The sequence below is a fragment of the Narcine bancroftii genome, chromosome 1, assembly GCF_036971445.1.
Source record: "Narcine bancroftii isolate sNarBan1 chromosome 1, sNarBan1.hap1, whole genome shotgun sequence".
NCBI lineage: Eukaryota > Metazoa > Chordata > Chondrichthyes > Torpediniformes > Narcinidae > Narcine > Narcine bancroftii.
The window spans coordinates 189184002-189203061 of NC_091469.1; the positions used below are offsets into that span (position 1 = coordinate 189184002).

Genomic DNA, 19060 nt, shown 5'->3' on the forward strand with positions numbered 1-19060 from the left:
AAGAGAACCACCTGTCACACAAGCTCTTTTTCTCTTTCTACAAATGCACCTCACCAGCTGATTTGAAACACTAATCCTGTTTCTTGTTCCACAGGTGCTACCTGACCTGCGGAGTGTTTCCTTTGGTTTCTGTTTTTATTTCAGACTTGTAGCACCAGCATTGATTTTAATTTTCAATTATTGTGACTAGTTTAGGGTTTTAAGAGTTATGAGAGAGCCCGGAGGATGCCATTGTGCAGATCATATGGGGCATGCTTGATATTTTGTTTGTTAAATACTGATGGAAAATTGCTTGAAATGAGATGATGTGTTATCTATCCCTCTAAATACATCTCTGTTGGGGTAATTTGCAAATTAGGATATTCCACCAATTATAGAGAGCAGAATTATTTTCCACAAAGCAATGGTGAGAAGCTTGTTCACATTATATAATTATTTCATATAAAGAGGGATTACTCATGAAATATGCTTTCAAAGCTCATTCCAGCCTCTCTCGTCTGTGCTAGGTTCGTACTCTTCTGATGTCTTTTCATGGAAGCAAGGCCGGAGATTGATAAGAATGCTACTTGGCCCACCCCCCAAACTTCCAAAGAGCCCAGATTCAACCCGAGATGTAGATGACAGGAACAGGCAAAAACTGTCAGGTAATTTTCAAAACTACATAACCAAAGGGAAGCGTGGATGGTGTAACAGTTAGCACAACGCCTTTACAGCGCCAGCCATCAGGACCGGACTGTGTTCAAATCCTGCACTGTCTGTCAGGAGTTTGTACGTTTGCCCTGTATTTGCCTGGGTTTTCTCTGGGGCCTATGGCATCCTTCCACCGTTCAAACCGGGTTGTATATTAATGAGGTCTAAATTTGGCGGCAAGGACTCGTGGGCTGAAATGGCCCATTACCGTGTTGTATGTCTGTCTAAATGTCTAAAATTCAAAGAGGTTGTTTTGTCTACTTTCATGGTTGTCTCCTTATGCTTTTTGTAGTGATTAACATCTTCTACATTTTGTTATTTTTATTTCCTTGGTGTAGAAAGCTTTATTTTGTCTCTTTTATTACAGTTATTGTAATCAACTTCATACATCTGCCTGATACCTTAATATACCAAATGACTTTGGCAGTCTTTGGCCCATTTCAATTGTTTGCTACATAGTGTTCTGTTAAATTGGATATTTTCAGCTCTGTTGCACTAGTTTGTTCTGAAGAAATGAGCGGAAATCTTCAACCTTGGCCTTAAGAAATTGCTTTAGCTGTGTGTGAAATATCAGCAAGACCATAAAAAGCAGCTGGATGACATTCAGCAATAACAATTCCCATTTATGGAGGCTGCAAATATCCAGAATATTTCTCAGAAAGTAAGATGGTATTCCTCGGAGGCTGTAATAAATGCTCAGATTGGTGTTCGGCAGTGACAATTATTTTTCATCTTCCTTTTGAATTCAGAGGTTAGTTGGAAGGATGTTTTTGTTGTAAATGTGTGGTGGGAATTTCTGTTGGAACTTGCCCTGCATCAAGTGTAATTATAGAGACCCTGTGCAATCTGTTATATAAAAGTAGGAATTAAGGCTGTGATTTGTATTGGTATTAACGAGTTTCAAAAAAATGGAAATCACATAACCCTGGAAACATGGCTTCATCTCTGTCCTGCTTGTGAAACTTTTGTGGTAGGTGCTGTGTGCTTGCTTCTCTCCCACTTATTATGCAACACTTAATTATAATTTTCTCTTTTTTTTTTTGTTTAATAAAACAGATAAGCAAGTAAAAGACATTGTGAGACCTGCAAGATCATCATTGTTTGATAGGAGTGTCAGGCGAAGACTTTATGCTGCAAATGAGGATGATCAACACAGAACTCCCATGAAAACTGGATGGTTGGATCCTGCACAGGCCTGCTTGGAGCCCATGCAGTTAAGTGAGACATTAAAGGGTTTGCAATCAGGAACGCCTGCTGGAATGAACCCGAACTTGACTGGGAAGATGGGAGATGGTAATGCAAACCTTGAGGTAAAGTTTGGTGAAAATGATCATGACAGGTGCCTTGTAACTCCTAAGAGACACAAATGCCTTGTACCTCATGAGGTTGAGAAAGGTGGTCCAAATCATTGGAGCAACAGCTTGATAAGAAATTGTGTCTTCAGACAGAAACCCCATTTAATGGGAGAGAGAAGACCTTTGCTTCCAAAATGTAGTGCAGGCTCCTGCAAAGCTGAGATGGGAAACCTGGGAGACCAGGCACAATCTCCTGTGGCTCGGAGATATAATGCGAAGGAAGTCCGTGAGTATATGAACAGGCAGATGGTCCAGCGCAGGCGGCAGGAGAGTGAAAGGAAACGATTGGCGAGACAGGCCATGGAGATGAAAAAGAAGCGACTGCAGGAAGTCTACAGGAAACAGAAGGAGGCTATCTCCAAGCAAAAGAGATGTAAACAGAGGAGCACTCTGCCTGCTCAGCACTTTGTGGACAGATGCAACAACTCCACAAAGCCAGTAAGTTTCTAAACCTTGGAACACAATTTCACCATTATCATGTGTTGCCAAGTCTTTTCCGATGATTGTATCAGCCTCTAAGATCCTTGAAAGCTGGCTTTGGAGGAAACACAGCTGTTTCAGCAGTGCGATCCCTCCTTTGACTCTATTTCCCCCACCAATATAGTTGATCCATTGGGCTCTCTGAAGTGGAGCTGCATGTTCCTGGCATGAGGCCAAGACAATGTGTTGGTGCATGCAGACACCATCTTGGTTGTTCAAATTTCTCCCTCACTTTTGCTCGCTAATAGTACTCTGGTTGCTTGTACTGATTGCATGTTCTGGCCTTTGTTGCTCTTTGCCCCCCCACTGAATTATCATGCCATTTTATTGGATCAGGAATGTTTTAATGCTCTGAAACTCCTTCCCTGCAGTTTGTTCATGTGGTTAAAATTACTGGAGGCTTCCCTCATTATCCATTAGTTAATTGTACTGCTGCAGGAACACTTTCCTCAGGTCAGTATGGAGCTACTTCTGACTTAATGGACTGCTGAGCAACCGATGCTATTCTCTTGGAATCCCAATGAATACCCCACCCAAGTCCCCATTGATTTCCACAGAGAATAAAAGTGAATGGTACATAAAACCAAAATTATACCCAGTTCTGTCAATGAAAATTTGCCACTTTTGTATGAGTTGGAGCACAACTGGGAGGTTTTCTCCGATAGTGGGGAAAAAGAATCTGAATGCCTCCCGTCCCCTGTGACCAAGATGTGGCAGTAAGTACTACAAGTTAGAAAGGCTCTGGTTTCCAATCGCTGACCAATGCTGAATCAGTTGGGCTCAGCTCGAAGTGTTAGTAATGGGCAGGGGGTGATAGTCTCTCATTGTGTGCATGCATGGGGATCCCATCTATGGTGCTGTTCTCTGCGCCCATTAATGGTCACAGCAGGCACTGCCATCCTCTTGTTGCAACTGGCAGCCCTTTGGTGGTCCTGTGGCATTGCTGGAGGTCATTCATTGATGGACAGTTAGAAAATGGTTACATAAACTTGGTTTGTATTCCCTCAAGTGCAGAAGAGTTCAATGTGATCAAATTTTTCAGGAATATTAAATAATTCCATGCAGAGAATCAGCTCTGGTGAATTAATTTGGAATAAAGGAACAAAGTTACATTAAGGTTGGACATTGGCCGTGCAAGTGTAAAATTAAAAAAAAAACAATTCATTTGGTAAAAATAGCAAACCCATTCAGGAAAAAATGGTCTTCATGCTGCATTCTGATGGGAAATTTCAAGGCAAATTGATTTCCTTTTAGATGAAATGTCACAAAACCATGGTGAGTAGATGGTATAGTGGTGGATACCTAATGGAATGGTGGACAGACATTAGGGACTGAATATTACCCATGAAAATTTGCCGCCATTTTTTTCCCCACTCTGATGCTTGTATGTTCAGCTTGTGCCTTTTGTTCTGGATTTTTTCTTATCTTGGCTGATATTATTTGACAAGAGCCGCAAATATATTTGCAAACTGTATGTTCTCATGCTGGGACTTGTAATTAATAATTGGACTTCTCACTTCTACCTTTTAGGAAAGGAGTTTGGGGACGGCTCAACTGATGAAAGATAGAGCACCAACAAGGGGCAGGCCAGAGGCTGGAGGATTTGCGGAAAGGTACAGCTTGCTGAAACAGTATCAGTGGTTGAGAAAGCAAATTACGTTAATAAATACACCCATAATTGGTTGTGTGAGCAAATGCACCATCTGGTGCAGGACCAAGGCACGTGGAAGAGGATGATCTCATCATGGCGTTATCCTATTTTAATTGACATTGCTCGAGGAATCAATAGGAGTCTCAGTGGTGACGTGAAGGCAGAAGGGGTCAGATTCATGCTTTTCTAATTAATTTCCTGATGCTTTCATGCACTTTCAAGTCCCACATACCAGGTCTTGTTCCCCACATGAGCAATGAGGGCTCCTGTTACCCACATACATGATCTCTGCATAAACACCACGCTGCACTGCCTGAGTCGGTGCTCTGTTTTAATTTGAATGATCTGTGATATGTTTTATTAAGGGCACACATTTTGGCTCATTTTTTCATAAAGTGTACCTCACAAATGATCAACTAGCTTTGTCCCAGGATTGAAAGGTTTGCACTCCATTGGCAATTTATGATAACTATTTTGTACGAGTTGACTATGTTTTACTTGAGGTTCCCTGTCTCACGGCAGCACTGTTGCTGAGAGTCATTTGAGGAGGGCAGCTACCTTTGACCCTTTTCCATTTCTAATGGTTTACTCTTTGAAGTTCCACACGGCAGAGATTGAAACAGGGTCTGGCTGAATGCCCGGAGCAGGGGACCAGTTTCAGGCTGTGCTCCTGCTGTATGGTTGCATCAACCTCTCTTATTCCCTCATCTCTCCTCACCTGTCACTCCCTCTCCAAAGAATCCCCTCTTCCTCCACCGTTCATTATCTTAGCCTCAAACTCCATTTTCTCATATCCTTGCCCACATCAGGGAGACTGCATCGCCATTTTGCTCTCCTTGCCTGTATGTTCAGCATCACCTTTACCTCCTACTATCAACCCATGCCCACCAACATTAGCCAGTATTGCCCTCAATCCTCTCCCCATCTCCTGCTTTTGCCGCCATTGAAGTGCTCACTCATGCCATGGGCACCTTCTACTCTCCACCTTGACATTGTTCTGTAGGTCCAAGTCTCCAATAGTGAGAGGATCCTTTAATTTTATGATCATGGGGCTAATAGATTGGGGACCAATCTGAAGCCAGGTGACAGAACAATTATTCACTCCACTGTCATTAATATTAAAAATCAAGCATTTCCGAAGGCTCTGGTGAATGGGGATTCTTCCTGAAACAGTGAAACACATGATGTTTATTCACTTGCCTTTGAGCTAGAGGAGAACACCACCAGGAAGAGGTGGGTGTGGAGATGGGGAAAAATTCAATCCAATTTAAATCTCTTGGGGTAAAAGGAGCACCAAAATGACACACTTTGTATTCGAGGTGAATAGAGGGGAGATTTCCCCCTGAGAAGGAGTTTGTGGCCTGGCTGAGTGATCTTAACATTGGAACAGAAACTACCTCTTCACACACAACCTGGAGAAAATTTGCAACTTTCTGCAGTCTGGGGTTCTGGTGGGGGGTGAGGGGGGGGAAGCTACAAATTAAGTTATTTCCAGTTATGGAGAAGTGTTTTTGTTTGACATTGAGAGTTACTGACCACAGGAAGAAGGCTGGTGTCTGGCTAGTTCCTGATGCAACGATGGAACTAACTGAAGGAGCTGAATGGCCTTTTGCTGTTCCTGCATGCCAGTTGAACTCTCTGAGTTTTGATCAGTGGCTTGCGAACTATTTTCCCTCACCAAGTCGAAACCAAAATTTCCAGATGCATCACTAATCTGGCTGAAGGACCAGCTGGAATGGGGAATGCCAAGTGGATACCTTCCTGGCCCCATGGTGCTTGTTGCAAAAGTAACCAGTGACTTTACCCATGTGGAGGCACTTCACCTGATGACATTTGAGGGCCCTAAAAGGGTGGCATGTTTGGCGTAGCAGTTAGCGCAATACGTTTACAGCACCAAAAATTGGAAATGGACCGGGGTTCAAATCATGCACTGTCTGTAAGGAGTTCCTACATTCTCCCTGTGTCTATGTGGGTTTTCTATGGGGGCTCCAGTTTCCTCCCACTGTTCAAAAAGTATCACGGGTATGAATTGGGCAGCACGGGATCGTGGGCTGAAATGGCCTGTTACCGTACTGTATGTCTAAATTTTTAAAAAAAACTCTGAACCTGTCCCAAGAACCACAACCAATGCAGCTGGAATGAAATGAAAAGAGAAAAGCTTGGAAACATCTAACTGGTCAGGTGGCATCTAGAAAGAGAGAGAGGCGGAGAGAGAGATCATACTTCTGGTCAAAGACCCTGCCATAAGACTGCAATGTAAAGCTAACTTCTTCTCTCTCCTTCCCAAGGATTCTTGACCTGAAATGTTAACTCTGTAGCCCTGTGGCTGCCTGACTTGCTCAGTGTTTTTGGTATGTTTCAGACTTCCAGCAGTGGCACTTTTGTAACATCAAAGCAACTCCACAATAAGTTTCTGGCCAAAATGAATCCTTGTCGATAATATCCGACTGTTTTATGCAGTTTCCCTTTCCTGCAATATGTGAAGATGTGATTCTTGTTAAAGTGATTGGAGAAAGTTTAGGAGCGATGCCAGAAGTAGTTTTTTTTTGCACAGAGAGTGAATGCATCATTGGGGGTGGTGGAGTGGGCTGGTACAATAGGGGCATTCAAACAACTCTTAGCTAGGCACATGGATGTAAGAAAAATAAAGGGATATGAGTGGAGTAGGTTTGCATGGGTCAGCAGAATATTGTTGGCTGAAGGGCCTGTACTGTGCTGCAATATTCTATGTTCTATGTTATAGTGGGTCATGGCAACAGGATCTGAAGTATCCCACAGGGCCATTATGTAAATGGATGTCTGGCCGGGGAAGCCCATTGAGAATTCAGGACCTGGGACTACTTCATTGTTCTCCGAAGCTGTCATCCCATTCAATACTCAGCAATCAACCTCTTGCAACATGTGAGCAGGAAACCAGCTGCAATGCTACCCTCCACAGGAACGACGAGCACAGAAACAAACAGCAACGCATCAAGGCCCTCCGATCCATGGCCACCGGCCTCAGTGGCCGAATTGAGGATGAAATGAAGAGATTGGGTGTGGAGACAGGGACTCTGCCGAGCTTTGGAGTACTCAGCAGCAACCAGGGATGGAAGGAAAGTGGATTGGGCTGGCCTTTGGGAGAAAATGCTGCAGGCACACCGGCTGGTGGTTGTGGTCTGGACTGGCAGATTGAGCCACAAAGTTGCGTGGTCACATCACCAAGTGTGCTGACTGCCTTCACCCTCTTGTCCAACTCTTTGCACAAGTGGGGAGGCCAAATGGAAATTGGTCAACAACAGGACAAATATGCTGGGAGTAAATCTGACTTGGAAGTTAAGGATCTCGTGGATGAGCTGCTGTGTCATCCATCTTCTCAGAGTGATGACTTGCTGTGGAGTGACTCTGAACCTTTGGCAGAATGTGAACTTGTCTCCAACCCCAGAAAGCCAAGTGACCAGCTGCTGGCTGAAGACAAAGGTAGGACAAGTTATGATGTACTTGAGCCCTGCTCCTTGCATATACTTTCTGGCATGAGCAAAGTATAATGCCTCCATTTTAAGTTTCTCTGGAGATGTGGGTACTGCCTGCAAAACCAATCTTAATCCAGTTTCCTTAAGCAGCTGAATGTGCAGCACCCTCTGGCAATTGTATGTATAACACATGAACCTGCTTGGCTCTTTTGGGGGGCTTACACTTCTAGGACATGCATGAAGACCTGACCATACTCTAAGGTGGAAGGCAAGGTGAATGAGAAGATCTGCTTGCTAAAGGACTTTTCGTGAAGCATTTTGGTTTTATGATGTATCTGGTTTGTGATCCCTGGGAATGTGCCATAAAGTTGAAGCCCTGGAGAATAATATTCCTCCTCATAAAGGGATTTGAATCAGGATCTCTGGGCTTGTCTCCAAAATTAAGCATGCATTATTCATAGTCTTTTAATTCTGGCTTTTAATTCCTTGGAAACAAAAGTTTAAAGCAAATTATCCTAGAGTTCAGACATTTCATCCTTGTTCTCTTTTGCTGGCACATCCCCTGAATTCTTGATAAACTGAATGAAATATTTTTTACCCTGCGATCAGTTGCAAGCTGTAAGATCGGAGCTCTGCCCCTCAACATCTGCAGTTAGTGAATTACTTTTGTCCTTGCCTTTGTTCTCAGGATTGGTAGACAGAAATGACCATGACCTGGGGATGTTTAGCAAAGGAAACCACCAACTTGACAGGAAAGTTTGTGTGGACGACTCTGCTTTTGATACATTTCAACCTGAGAACTGGTCTCTTGGAAGAAGGTAATGCATGATAGATTGTTACTGAAGCAACTTGATGCAGCTGCTGGCCTCGATGTCTTAGTGTGGTTTAGCATTTATGGTGTTTCTGAGGTGCATTCTGCTACCTTAAAGGTGCAATTGTTTAGGCAACATGTGGAATAATGAATGTGTGATGGATTATACATTGCAGCTGAAGACCAAGTCTGCATGTTACAGCACTGACCCAACTTCAGGACATTATGATGAAAGAATGTTGACTAGATGTAAAATCTTAGTCTCTCTCTCTCTTACACACACACACACACACACACACACACACACACACACACACACACACACACACACACACACACACACACACACACACACACACACACACACACACACACACACACTCTCAGTTCTGATGCATTTTACAGGCAATAAAGGACATCTGAAGTGTGACTATAGTAGTAAAGACTGCAGGAAGGTCTCAGAAAACATGTGATAATAACCAGAGAGTTCACTGCAGTGCTGTTGACAGCGAGCACAGCTTGTCAGCATCTTGGCCAATGGAGAACAGAGAGTCTTGGGGCACCTATGCCTGAAACTTAATTGGAATTTAACAGTATTATTTTAATTGCATCTCCTCAGGTTGAAGAAGCTGATCATATGGTTTATGTCAGTGATCCTGGAGCGATGTATTAGTTTATTTTAAAGAGACAAATCCATGCATGAGTTGAAGCTCCAATCATGCAACATACTTGACCTATATAGTTCACAAGGTGCTTAATTTTTGTCTTAAATTTCCTCTGTTTTGTTCAGTATGGAGTTCATGAGCTTGAAACTTTGAGGGGTGGGAGGGGGTAGGGGCAAAAGATCCCCATGATTCAAGGATGCCTGGAATTGCTGCAATTAAAGACTGATCACTCAGGAGTGGGCAGAGAAAAAATTATAGATCTCTCATTTCATTATGCTGGAATGTACAGCACACGAAGAGACTGCAATGCACTGTGGACACAATGTGCAGCCTGTACAAGTTCTCTACTGCAGAGCCACAAAATTCATTGGAGCAGTATCTGGGGAGCAAAAGATTTTGATCCTTTGCTTGGTCTTTCTTTCTCTACCACAAATGCAAAAGGTAAAAAGGGTTGCTGAGACCATCTTCTTTACATCAAATGCAAAGAAGATTGTCTGGAATCATGTTACAAACTTGATGCTGAAAAATTAGGAGGGAACAGCAAAATACTGAATACTAATTCCCTAAAACCCTAGCATTTTAGAGGAACTTCAACAGGTTTTCTGAAATCATTTTAAAATCTTGGGCTCATAATAGGAATGTGCAAAGAGCCCAATTGAGAATTTGGAAAGGTAACAATCCATTCAGAAGCATGTAGGTTGAAGTTCTTTCTGAAGACTGGATAACTTGGTAGGTTAATTGGTTGTAATTGGACAGAATGGATTTGATGGTTGGAATTGCCTTCTACTGTGTTGTATTTTAAATTTAAATTTAAATTAAATATTAAATTTAAATTTTTTATTTAAAAAAAATATTAAGTTTAAATTTAGACATACAGCACGGTACCAGGCCATTTTGGCCCATGAGTCCGTGCTGCCCAATTTACACCCAATCAACCTACAACCCCCAGTACATTTAGAATGTTTTAAAAAAAAATCAGAAAGTTAACCTGCAAGTACGTGAGGTCATCGACGATGCTTGTCGTATGCAAAGAGGTGGCTAAATTTCTCTTCAGAACTACAATTGCACTTCCATCATGATCACAGAGTACTTACAAATCTTACACAGATGTGAAGGGTGTGAAATCATTGTGAATTATTTGCTGAGACTGTTCATCTGATCTTTGCAAGAAGTACATCAACCACATGGTGGCAGTGCTGCATCATTTTTCTCCAACTCCACTGTTTAACCGAAAGGATGCACTTCTCAATTCTCATCTTATTTCAAGGTGTGCTATAAAATGCTTTGATTTTCATAATCTGACCAATATGGCTATCCCTATCTCTGCTTTTGAAATTGCTTTCCAGTCTGCTATTGTAAAGTTTATAAAATTCTCATCCGTGTTTTCAAATAATTCTGAGAGCTTATCTCTTCATCCTCGTGTGGTGTCTGAGATCCTCTGGCCACACAACCCACAGACCTTCCTGAGCAGTACCCTTGATAATAATTGCTCCATTAATGGTGAATTACTGAAACCCCATTCTTTGGAATCCCTCAATTAATTTGCCTCTCTCTTTTCCCCCCAAGATTCTTGTCAAATCCTACCATTTTCACCATACCTTTGGTCAATTGCCTGAATATCTTCTTTAATTGGTTGGTGTTAACATCTTATAAATGTCCCTATGAAGTAGACCGAAGAGCCCATACCTCTGAGTGAAATTTTACAAAACCTGTGAGATCCGCAAATGGATGAAGAGAATAAACATTTCCCAAGGAGTGCTTAAGTTCGGAACTCTGTTTACTGGCATGGTAGGTGGATGCAGTTCAGAAGGTGCTTTTAAAAGGGAGTGAAAAATAAATTCAAGTCTTGGGAGAAAAGAGCTGTTTTGGTTCTGAACTTTTCCAACAGCACTGAACATGTAGAATGGCAGTAGTTACATTTTGCATACCCAACCTTAGCTGCACTTAAGACATATTGTAGCATATGCAGTTGGTGTTTTATTGCAGATTGAATGCTTCCAACCGAAGATGAATTTCACAGTATGTGATCTGGGAGAAAAGAAGAAGCCAGGTGAGATGGGTGGTATTTTCTAATGTGTATAGTGGCGGTGGGATGGAGGTCTCTATCCTTGTGTGGGCCTCTTGCCAGATTTAATTGGGGAATACATAAGGGGCTTTGAGAAAAACTGAGGACTGATGAATGCCTCTTGTTCAACATAGTTTCTGTGTGATGGTCAGAAATCTCTGTTCATAAGAGCTTTAGTCCTCTGCAAGCAATGCCTTGTCCAATAAAGTGGAGCGTTATTTGTTCTCAATTATTGGCAACTGATTAACTATAAGTAACTCTGCCAGTCAGGCTTTAATTTGTATCCTAATGTCCATTGATCATTTTCTGTTTGTATCCTTACTTTCTGTCCTCCATATAAATATTGGCTCAGGTTCATTTCCTTCCCTGAGGAATGTACTAGTCATGTTTGATTAACTCTGCCCATCTCCAGGCCAGCTGTGCACTGCCACAGGGCCAGTGCATCTCTTACTGGATGGAGAGGTGATCTGCTTTGGTGGATGGGGACTAGGGCGGTCTTCTGGGGGACAATGGAGAGAGAGGGGATGAAGCCTGGGATGCTGCCCAGATATTGGCCTTTCTGTACTCCTGTCATTTTATCCTTTCATTGCATCCTTGTTTTCTTCAGTACCACTCCATGGATGATCCTCATTGTTGAATTCTGAAGGCTGTGGATTCAATCCCAGCTCACAGTCTTGGAAACAAATCTAGATGCCAGATCTGCAAGAGATATCAATGCTTTGAGATGGGAATAAGAGAAACTGCAGAATCATGAGGGGTAACTTTTCCTCTCACAGCATGTTATATGCAATATTTTCCTGTCAAAATTTGTCTCATTAAAAATCAGACCAAAACACAGCTGTCTATGGAACTTGTTGTGTTTAAAATTGGCTCCCATGTACAGTGATATTGATAACACCTCTCATTCATCAGCCCAGAACTTCAGATCATCTGTCTGTGGTCTTCCTTAGGATGAAAGTATTACAACTTGAATGAGAGCAGAATTTGTGAAGGATTAACCAGAAGCTTAAGGTTAAGGCTGTACTACAAGTGTATTTGCATCTATTTAATGAAAAAGCTTTTCTCTGGAGATTATCACATTGAACAGTGGCAGTTGCAACTTGGTGATCATTTTGTTCTTTGTATGGGATGGTTCATGTTTTGCAGAAGAGGCTCATGCAATCTGGTGAATTGTGCCATCACTATTTGCTGTTTTTAGCACTTAAAACAAGTGAAACAATTTTGTGATTCCTGTTGACTGTAAAGGAAGAAAATCAATGGTCCAACCTTAATGTAATAAAGCAGATTCTTCCGAGCTTCCAAACTGTCAAGAATGGCTTGTATCTCCTTTCCATGCTCGATGATGTGCCTTCAGCTATTGTGGAAGTGTGTCTATTCTTGGAGTAACCCTTTGATCCAATATATTTGGTGAGACCTCAAACTACTAAGTTTTTGTGCCTTTCCAGTCCATTGAAGGACAAGAAAGTATTGGCTCCGCTGCAATTTGAAGAGGGCTCGCAAAATTGTTGAGTACCTCAACCACCTTGCACGCAGCATCTTTTAGCTACCCCCATCAGGAAAGAGATACAGGAGTATCAGAGCCAGCACCACCAGATTCTTCCATGTGCAATGAGTCTGCTGAACGACTGATATGAACTGCTCATTCAAACCCTCTGAGACTACTATTTATTAAACCATATTTAATTGTTTTTATATATGTATCATTGGTCTATATATGTGTTGTCTGGTTCTGTGTTTGCATTTTTGTGCACTGAGGTCTAGAGATTGCTGCTTCATCGTGTTGTACTTGTACAAATGCATGATAAATAAACTTGAACACCCTTTTCCCTACCTTGCACCCACCGTTCTGTATTTTGATATTTTCTGCAAGCAAGTTTATTGAAATGACTAGTGTTTATGATCTTATCAGTCAGCCACTGAAATTAGTCCATGAGATAGCCCCACAATGGGCCAAATGGCCTCCTGAGGCAGTTTTGTGCCTTGTTGTCCAGTGGCTTTTGGTGGCATGTGTCACATCAGGGCTGACAAAGCCTGAAGGGTCGAATGACCTGTTTCTTTAATTTGAGGTTGGCTGAGGGGACTGGTCTCGAAAACTGTCCCAACCAGGAAAGGGTTGAGTTACCAGGATGGCTGGAGAATTCAAACAAAGGTACACATTGCTACAATCTGAAGTGATGACAATGAGAATTTGTTGTCATTACATAATCGTGTCTGCCTGTCCCGCATCGGACTGGTCAGCCACAAACGAGCCTGCAGCTGACATGGACTTTCTACCCCCTCCATAAATCTTCGTCCGCGAAGCCAAGCCAAAGAAAGACATATGTATAATGAATGGATGCTCCAAAATTCTTTCTTGCTGCAGTGCTCCAGCCTGAATATGCATTGTTCGTACATTATTTTTAAAATTGATGCAAAAAGGCATAATCTTTCTTTGAACCTAAAGACGACTTAATGGCAGATGAGTGAGGGTTAAGGAAAGGGATTAATAATCTTCACATCACAGACTACTTCCCTGAACTGCTGATGGCTTGTATCTCATGGGTTTATATCATCAAATTAATTTCAGAGAGAGAGACTCTGAAGTGAAAGGTTCTTCTACTAATCTGTTAAACACTTGGAGCTGTTTCTCCTCAATCAACAATCATTCAAGTAGATAATTTTTTTTCCATCTATTAATGTTTTTAATGCATTCTCCCCAAACAATAGATGCTTAATACTGCCGGAGATCAGTTTTAAGGAGATTGTTTGGCAGCTCACAATTGTGGTTGGATTAGACAGTTGAAACACTTGCCCCAGATTTTAACTTTCCAGCTTCCCTCTTCAGAGATCAAGGGCATATACTTTTTTTTAAGCTTTATTTTGGAATGTAAGGGCCAGAATGTAAGAACCAAATAGTATCTAGGTTTCCAAATTTGTGCTTGGGTTTGGAGCTGGTTATCTCTGAAAGGGTGGGTGATGGGGAGAAAAGAAGACTGAAGGGAATGGCGACTGGGGAAGGAAGAATGAGGAAAAGGGCAATGTGCAAAAGGAGAATTTCAGTCAGCTCAGAAACTACGTCGAATTTGCCTGCATGAAAACTAATTAAAATGAAATAGTGATCACCCACACCCCCTCATCACTGTTTAATGAATAAAATCACTCAATGGAAGCTATGCAATTTTTTTTTCAGATTTGCCCAGAAAATTTTGTTCCAGGGATGGCAGTGGGTGGGTTAATCAGTTCATGAGATCTCAAGATCTCATCCATGGAATTCACTTCTTGAAGAGCTTTGTTCCACGGGTAAACAAGGCAGAGCCTGGACTTGATGTACAACAGCCCTGACTCTGCTGTGCAGAGAGAAAAAAGCTCTTAATTTTTGTCTTCATTTCTTTGGAGTTGGATTTGAACCTTGAGTGTCTTGCCTCAGATTAAAGAGCAATAACCATTGCAACACACCTGGCAGTTTGCCTGCTATGTATGAAGATGTTCCCTGTTTCATTACTAGCAATGATTAGATGAACTCTTTAAACTGAGCCCAGATTTCAAAGCAACACTCTGCTTCACACTTTTTGCTTTAAAAAGAAACATGAGCCTTATAAAATATTATTTTTGAAATATGATGAGATTTTAAGAGGTTGTAGAGTGTCAAATAACTTGAAAGTTCTCTGGTTTGTGGAAATACATGGAGAAGAGAAAAAGGGGTTTCATTAATTACAATCACAATTAATGAGGTAATCGAAATGTAAAAAAATCACAAACATTTGGGCAGATTCGATTTAAGTGTAGCTTTGGGTAGGAAATCTGGGATTGCAACAGCTGAGAGCTCAAAAATTTGTGGCCAAAAAAGGTTTTTTAAAAAAAAAATTAAATGCAGCAGTTGCAGGAAGATTGGGAGAAAGACTTCCAAGCAGAAGAATGGGGCAGCTGTATGTTTTTCCAGGGATAGTTGTCAATACAGAAACTGTCAAGAATTCAGAAGGTGATAGGACGAGCAGCTGGGGAGTCTGGGGTGGAACGGGAACAGAGTGGGTAAATATGATGAGGATTATTCACTGGTATGTTTGATTGAAGCTCCTGAAGCTGCTTTGGTCTATTCCGGTTATAATTTATTGATATTTCCATGTATTTGGGACAATACACAATCTGTTAAGCTCTTTTGGCTGTTTCTGTGTTGTTCCATGCCAGAAAAGGAACAGCTTATTACTGCAGAAATGCAATGAGATTTGTATAAGCTGATTGTAGTGCAAAGCACATTGACAGCTGTGTTTCCATGCAATTATACATCCATTGTGTGAGCCAAGGTAGACCAGAAATGTTGCTCTCTAAGAAGGTTGCTCCAAAGTACATGTAGACTACAGTTCTCTTTACGGGAAAATTTATCATTAATGCCATTCGGATTTGCCACTCTTCCCTCAAGCATTTTAGGCTGAGTTTTCAGCCAACACACATTCAACCAGGAATTGTTTCAGAAGTTGTTCATAAAATGTCACAGCAAGAGGTATGTGAATATTTTTTTGAACGGCAATTTTCTCTTGTATAGTACCTTTAATGAAGCTAAATTATCCCATGGTACTTTGGAGGAGAGTGAGAGATGGTGATAGTTATTTGGAGGAGAGGCACAGGAAGCAAACTAGCCTGGAGCATGAGAGTGTACGAGAGGTATTATGAGTAAACGATAACTTGTGAACACACTTGCCTGATGATTGTCAGTCCTTTCCACTGACTGAAGCAGGATGTTGGCTGAAAATCTCAGGCAACTTCTCCATTCAACAAGGGAAGTTGTCATATTTGTATATCTTCTGTCAGCATATTGTTACTGACTTGCAGACTAATCATAGCTTCAAATGATTACATGAATCAAACATCATGCGGTTATGATCCATTTATGGCCAGCTCTGTTGATGTTTGCCAGACTGATGGTCCCTGGGCCTGTGAAATAAGTCTTGTATTCAATATTCCTCTGAACTGATTCTTTCTAACGATATAGAACACAGTACAGGCCCTCTGGCCCTCAATGATATGTCAACCCATATATTCCTTTCTTTAAACAAAAGTACTAAACCCTCCCTATTCCATAATCCTCTTTTTCTTTCATCCATGTGTCTGTTTGAGTCTCTTAAATGCTCCCAATGTTTCAAGCACCACCATCATCCCCGGCAAGGCATTTTAGGGTGTGTGTGTGTGTGTGTGTGTGTGTGTGTGTGTGTGTGTGTGTGTGTGTGTGTGTGTGTGTGTGTGTGTGTGTGTGTGTGTGTGTGTGTGTGTGTGTGTGTGTGTGTGTGTGTGTGTGTGTGTGTGTGTGTGTGTGTGTGTGTGTGTGTGTGTGTGCGCTATTCCTGCCCTGGGAAACAGGTGCTGCTGTCTTCCTTATCTCTGCCTCTCATAATCTTGTAGACCTCTGTTAAGTCTTCTCTCATCCTTCTATGCTCCAAAGAGAAAAGTCCCAGCTCTGCTAACCTTGCCTTATAAGATTTGTTCCCCAATCCAGGCAACATCCTAATAAGTCTCCTCTGCACCCTCTCCATACCTTCCACATCCTTCCTATAATGAGGTGACCAAAACTGAACACAATGCTCTGTGTGGACTTACCAGAGATTTGTAGAGTTGTAACATGACCTCTCTACTTCTGAATTCAATCTCCCTGTTAATGAATCCCAGCATGCCATTGACCTTCTTAACTATCCTATCAATCTGTAGGGTGGCGTTGAAGGATGTATGGATTTGAACCCCAAGGTTCCTCTGTTCATCCACACAATTTAGTAATCATCCATTAACTCTGTACTCAGCCTACTGGTTTGTCCTTCCAAATGCATCGCCTCACACTTGAAATCCATCTGCCACTTTTCTGCACAACTCTGTACCATGTCTATATCCTTTTGTAACTTTTGACAACTCCACCAACCTTCATGTCATCCACAAACATTCTGACCTATCCTTCTGCCTCTTCATCCAGGTCATTTATAAAAATCACAAAGAGTAGGGTGTAAAGGTTAAAACCTTGATTTTGGTTCTTAGTTAATTTTGTGCTTGTCTCTTTAAGAAGACTATTGTTTGTAGTGTTACCATAGTGACTATGATATAATATATCGTAATATCCACACAGACTAAGAGCTTGCATCTCACTTTTCATCTTATTTTGCCTTATATCTTGTATATCTCTTTAAAGTTGAGTATCATTATATCTTTAAACACAGTATATGGTTTGATTATTCATTATTATGAAAATCTTAATGCGAAGTTATGCAAAATGTTTATCCATTTTATCAACAAATTAAACCTACACAAACTGCATCTACAAAGTTTGGTTTATTGAATTAATAATATTTATTCAGAATATCATCCCTATGTTTCCTTGAAGATGGAAATATTAGAACCTTGAAAGTGTCATCTATACAGGGGTCCAAGAACACATTCTTGCAGCACTCCACTAGTCACCGATCTCTAGACAGAATACTGAATCTGCAGTGGCTACAGGAATGTGGTGGTCTCACAATTCCTTAATTTGGTCCATTATTTTCCATTTTCTAATTTACTATGTGACTATTCACAATTTGGAATAAAGTACATAAGAAATTGGAACAGGAATAGGCTATCTGGTCCTATGAACCGGCTGCACCATTCAACAGTTCATAGCAGATCTGGCTATGGCCTCAGCTCTACTTTTTTCCCAGAAGCCTTAATTCCCTACAATGCAACAATCTAACTTCCTGTGTCTTTTACTATGTTCTACTACTTCCTTGGTCAGAGAATGCTTCAGATTCACTACTCTCTAAGAAGCAGTTCCTCCTCATTTCTGTCTTAAATCTACTCCCCTGAATCTTGAGGCAATGTCCTCTTGAGGTATATGTAACTTTAACAATATGAGATTATAATGATATGTGGTTAAGTGAAGCTGCCTCTGCCATGGTCTTTTCTAACATACTATTATGTTAATCAGAGTTGGATAGGAAGTGACTTGTGTGGAATCTCATGACCAGTTTGGATCTACTGGACTAAATGGCCCATTTCAGTGCTATAAACTTTGCATAATTTGATGTTTTATAGAATACTAAAGCCATGCATTTTAATATTTCTGTGTTCCCCATCTTAGAGGATCTTGGGAAGCAAAAAACATGCAAGATGGTAACAAATCCTTGATCCAAAGAATTAAGCGATTGGGTTCACCACCTGGGACCATGCCTCCAGGAGTGAAGCAGTCTGCCAAAGGGAAGGAGAATGGTGGGTACCATTGTCTTCATGACGGACGTGGGCCTAAATGGTGGAGAAGACCTGTGGTTCAAACCACCATCAGAATTTATTGAGAATCCTTGTCACTTTTATGTGAAGACTGTGGTAACTGTTGAACATAGAGATCATGGGTCATGCAGCATATTTTTCCTTTTAACTTCAATCACATTTAAGTCAGCATTGGCTCTATTGCAGGCTCTCTGCAATTATAAACGCTAACCATTTTGCAATAAATCACTTTGATCTTGCCATTAATTATATATATCATGTTGTAATTTGACAGCTATTGTTGAACCTAGCAATAATTATGCAAGGACTGAGTCCCCGAGGAGCTCTGGTCTCTCCATCCAAAATGGAAGGGTAAGATTTTCCTTGTTAATGGCTCCACCTCTGGTTGTATTGCGAGTGAATCTGATGTGCTAGCTCTTTCTTTCCTCCCCTCCTTTGGAGATTTGACCTCTGTGATATTACTGCTTAGCAAAATGAAGATATAGCTGTTGCATTCAAGACACTGCAAACTTCTCCAACCTTGGTGCATATATTGGAGAATGCACAGAGTTTTCACAAGTAAATATGCAGTCTCCTTTTAGTGCAGAACTAATATGACAACAGTGTAACGTCACTGCATTATGTCATTGAACCCATGACTTCTCAAGAGCATACAAATGTCTTTGTCAAAATGTCC

At 41.3% G+C, this 19060-nt stretch overlaps 1 protein-coding gene across 1 annotated transcript in view; it reads left to right on the forward strand.

The window, feature by feature from the left end:
- The window catches only part of LOC138753238 (uncharacterized), a 94537-nt gene that overhangs the window by 25592 nt on the left and 49885 nt on the right, over nt 1–19060 (forward strand). Inside the window, exons 4-10 of the mRNA XM_069916044.1 lie at nt 507–644; nt 1747–2483; nt 4056–4138; nt 6920–7635; nt 8317–8446; nt 18239–18426; nt 18659–18735. Coding sequence (XP_069772145.1) covers nt 507–644; nt 1747–2483; nt 4056–4138; nt 6920–7635; nt 8317–8446; nt 18239–18426; nt 18659–18735 — 2069 coding nt within the window. The remainder of the gene's footprint in view (nt 1–506; nt 645–1746; nt 2484–4055; nt 4139–6919; nt 7636–8316; nt 8447–18238; nt 18427–18658; nt 18736–19060) is intronic.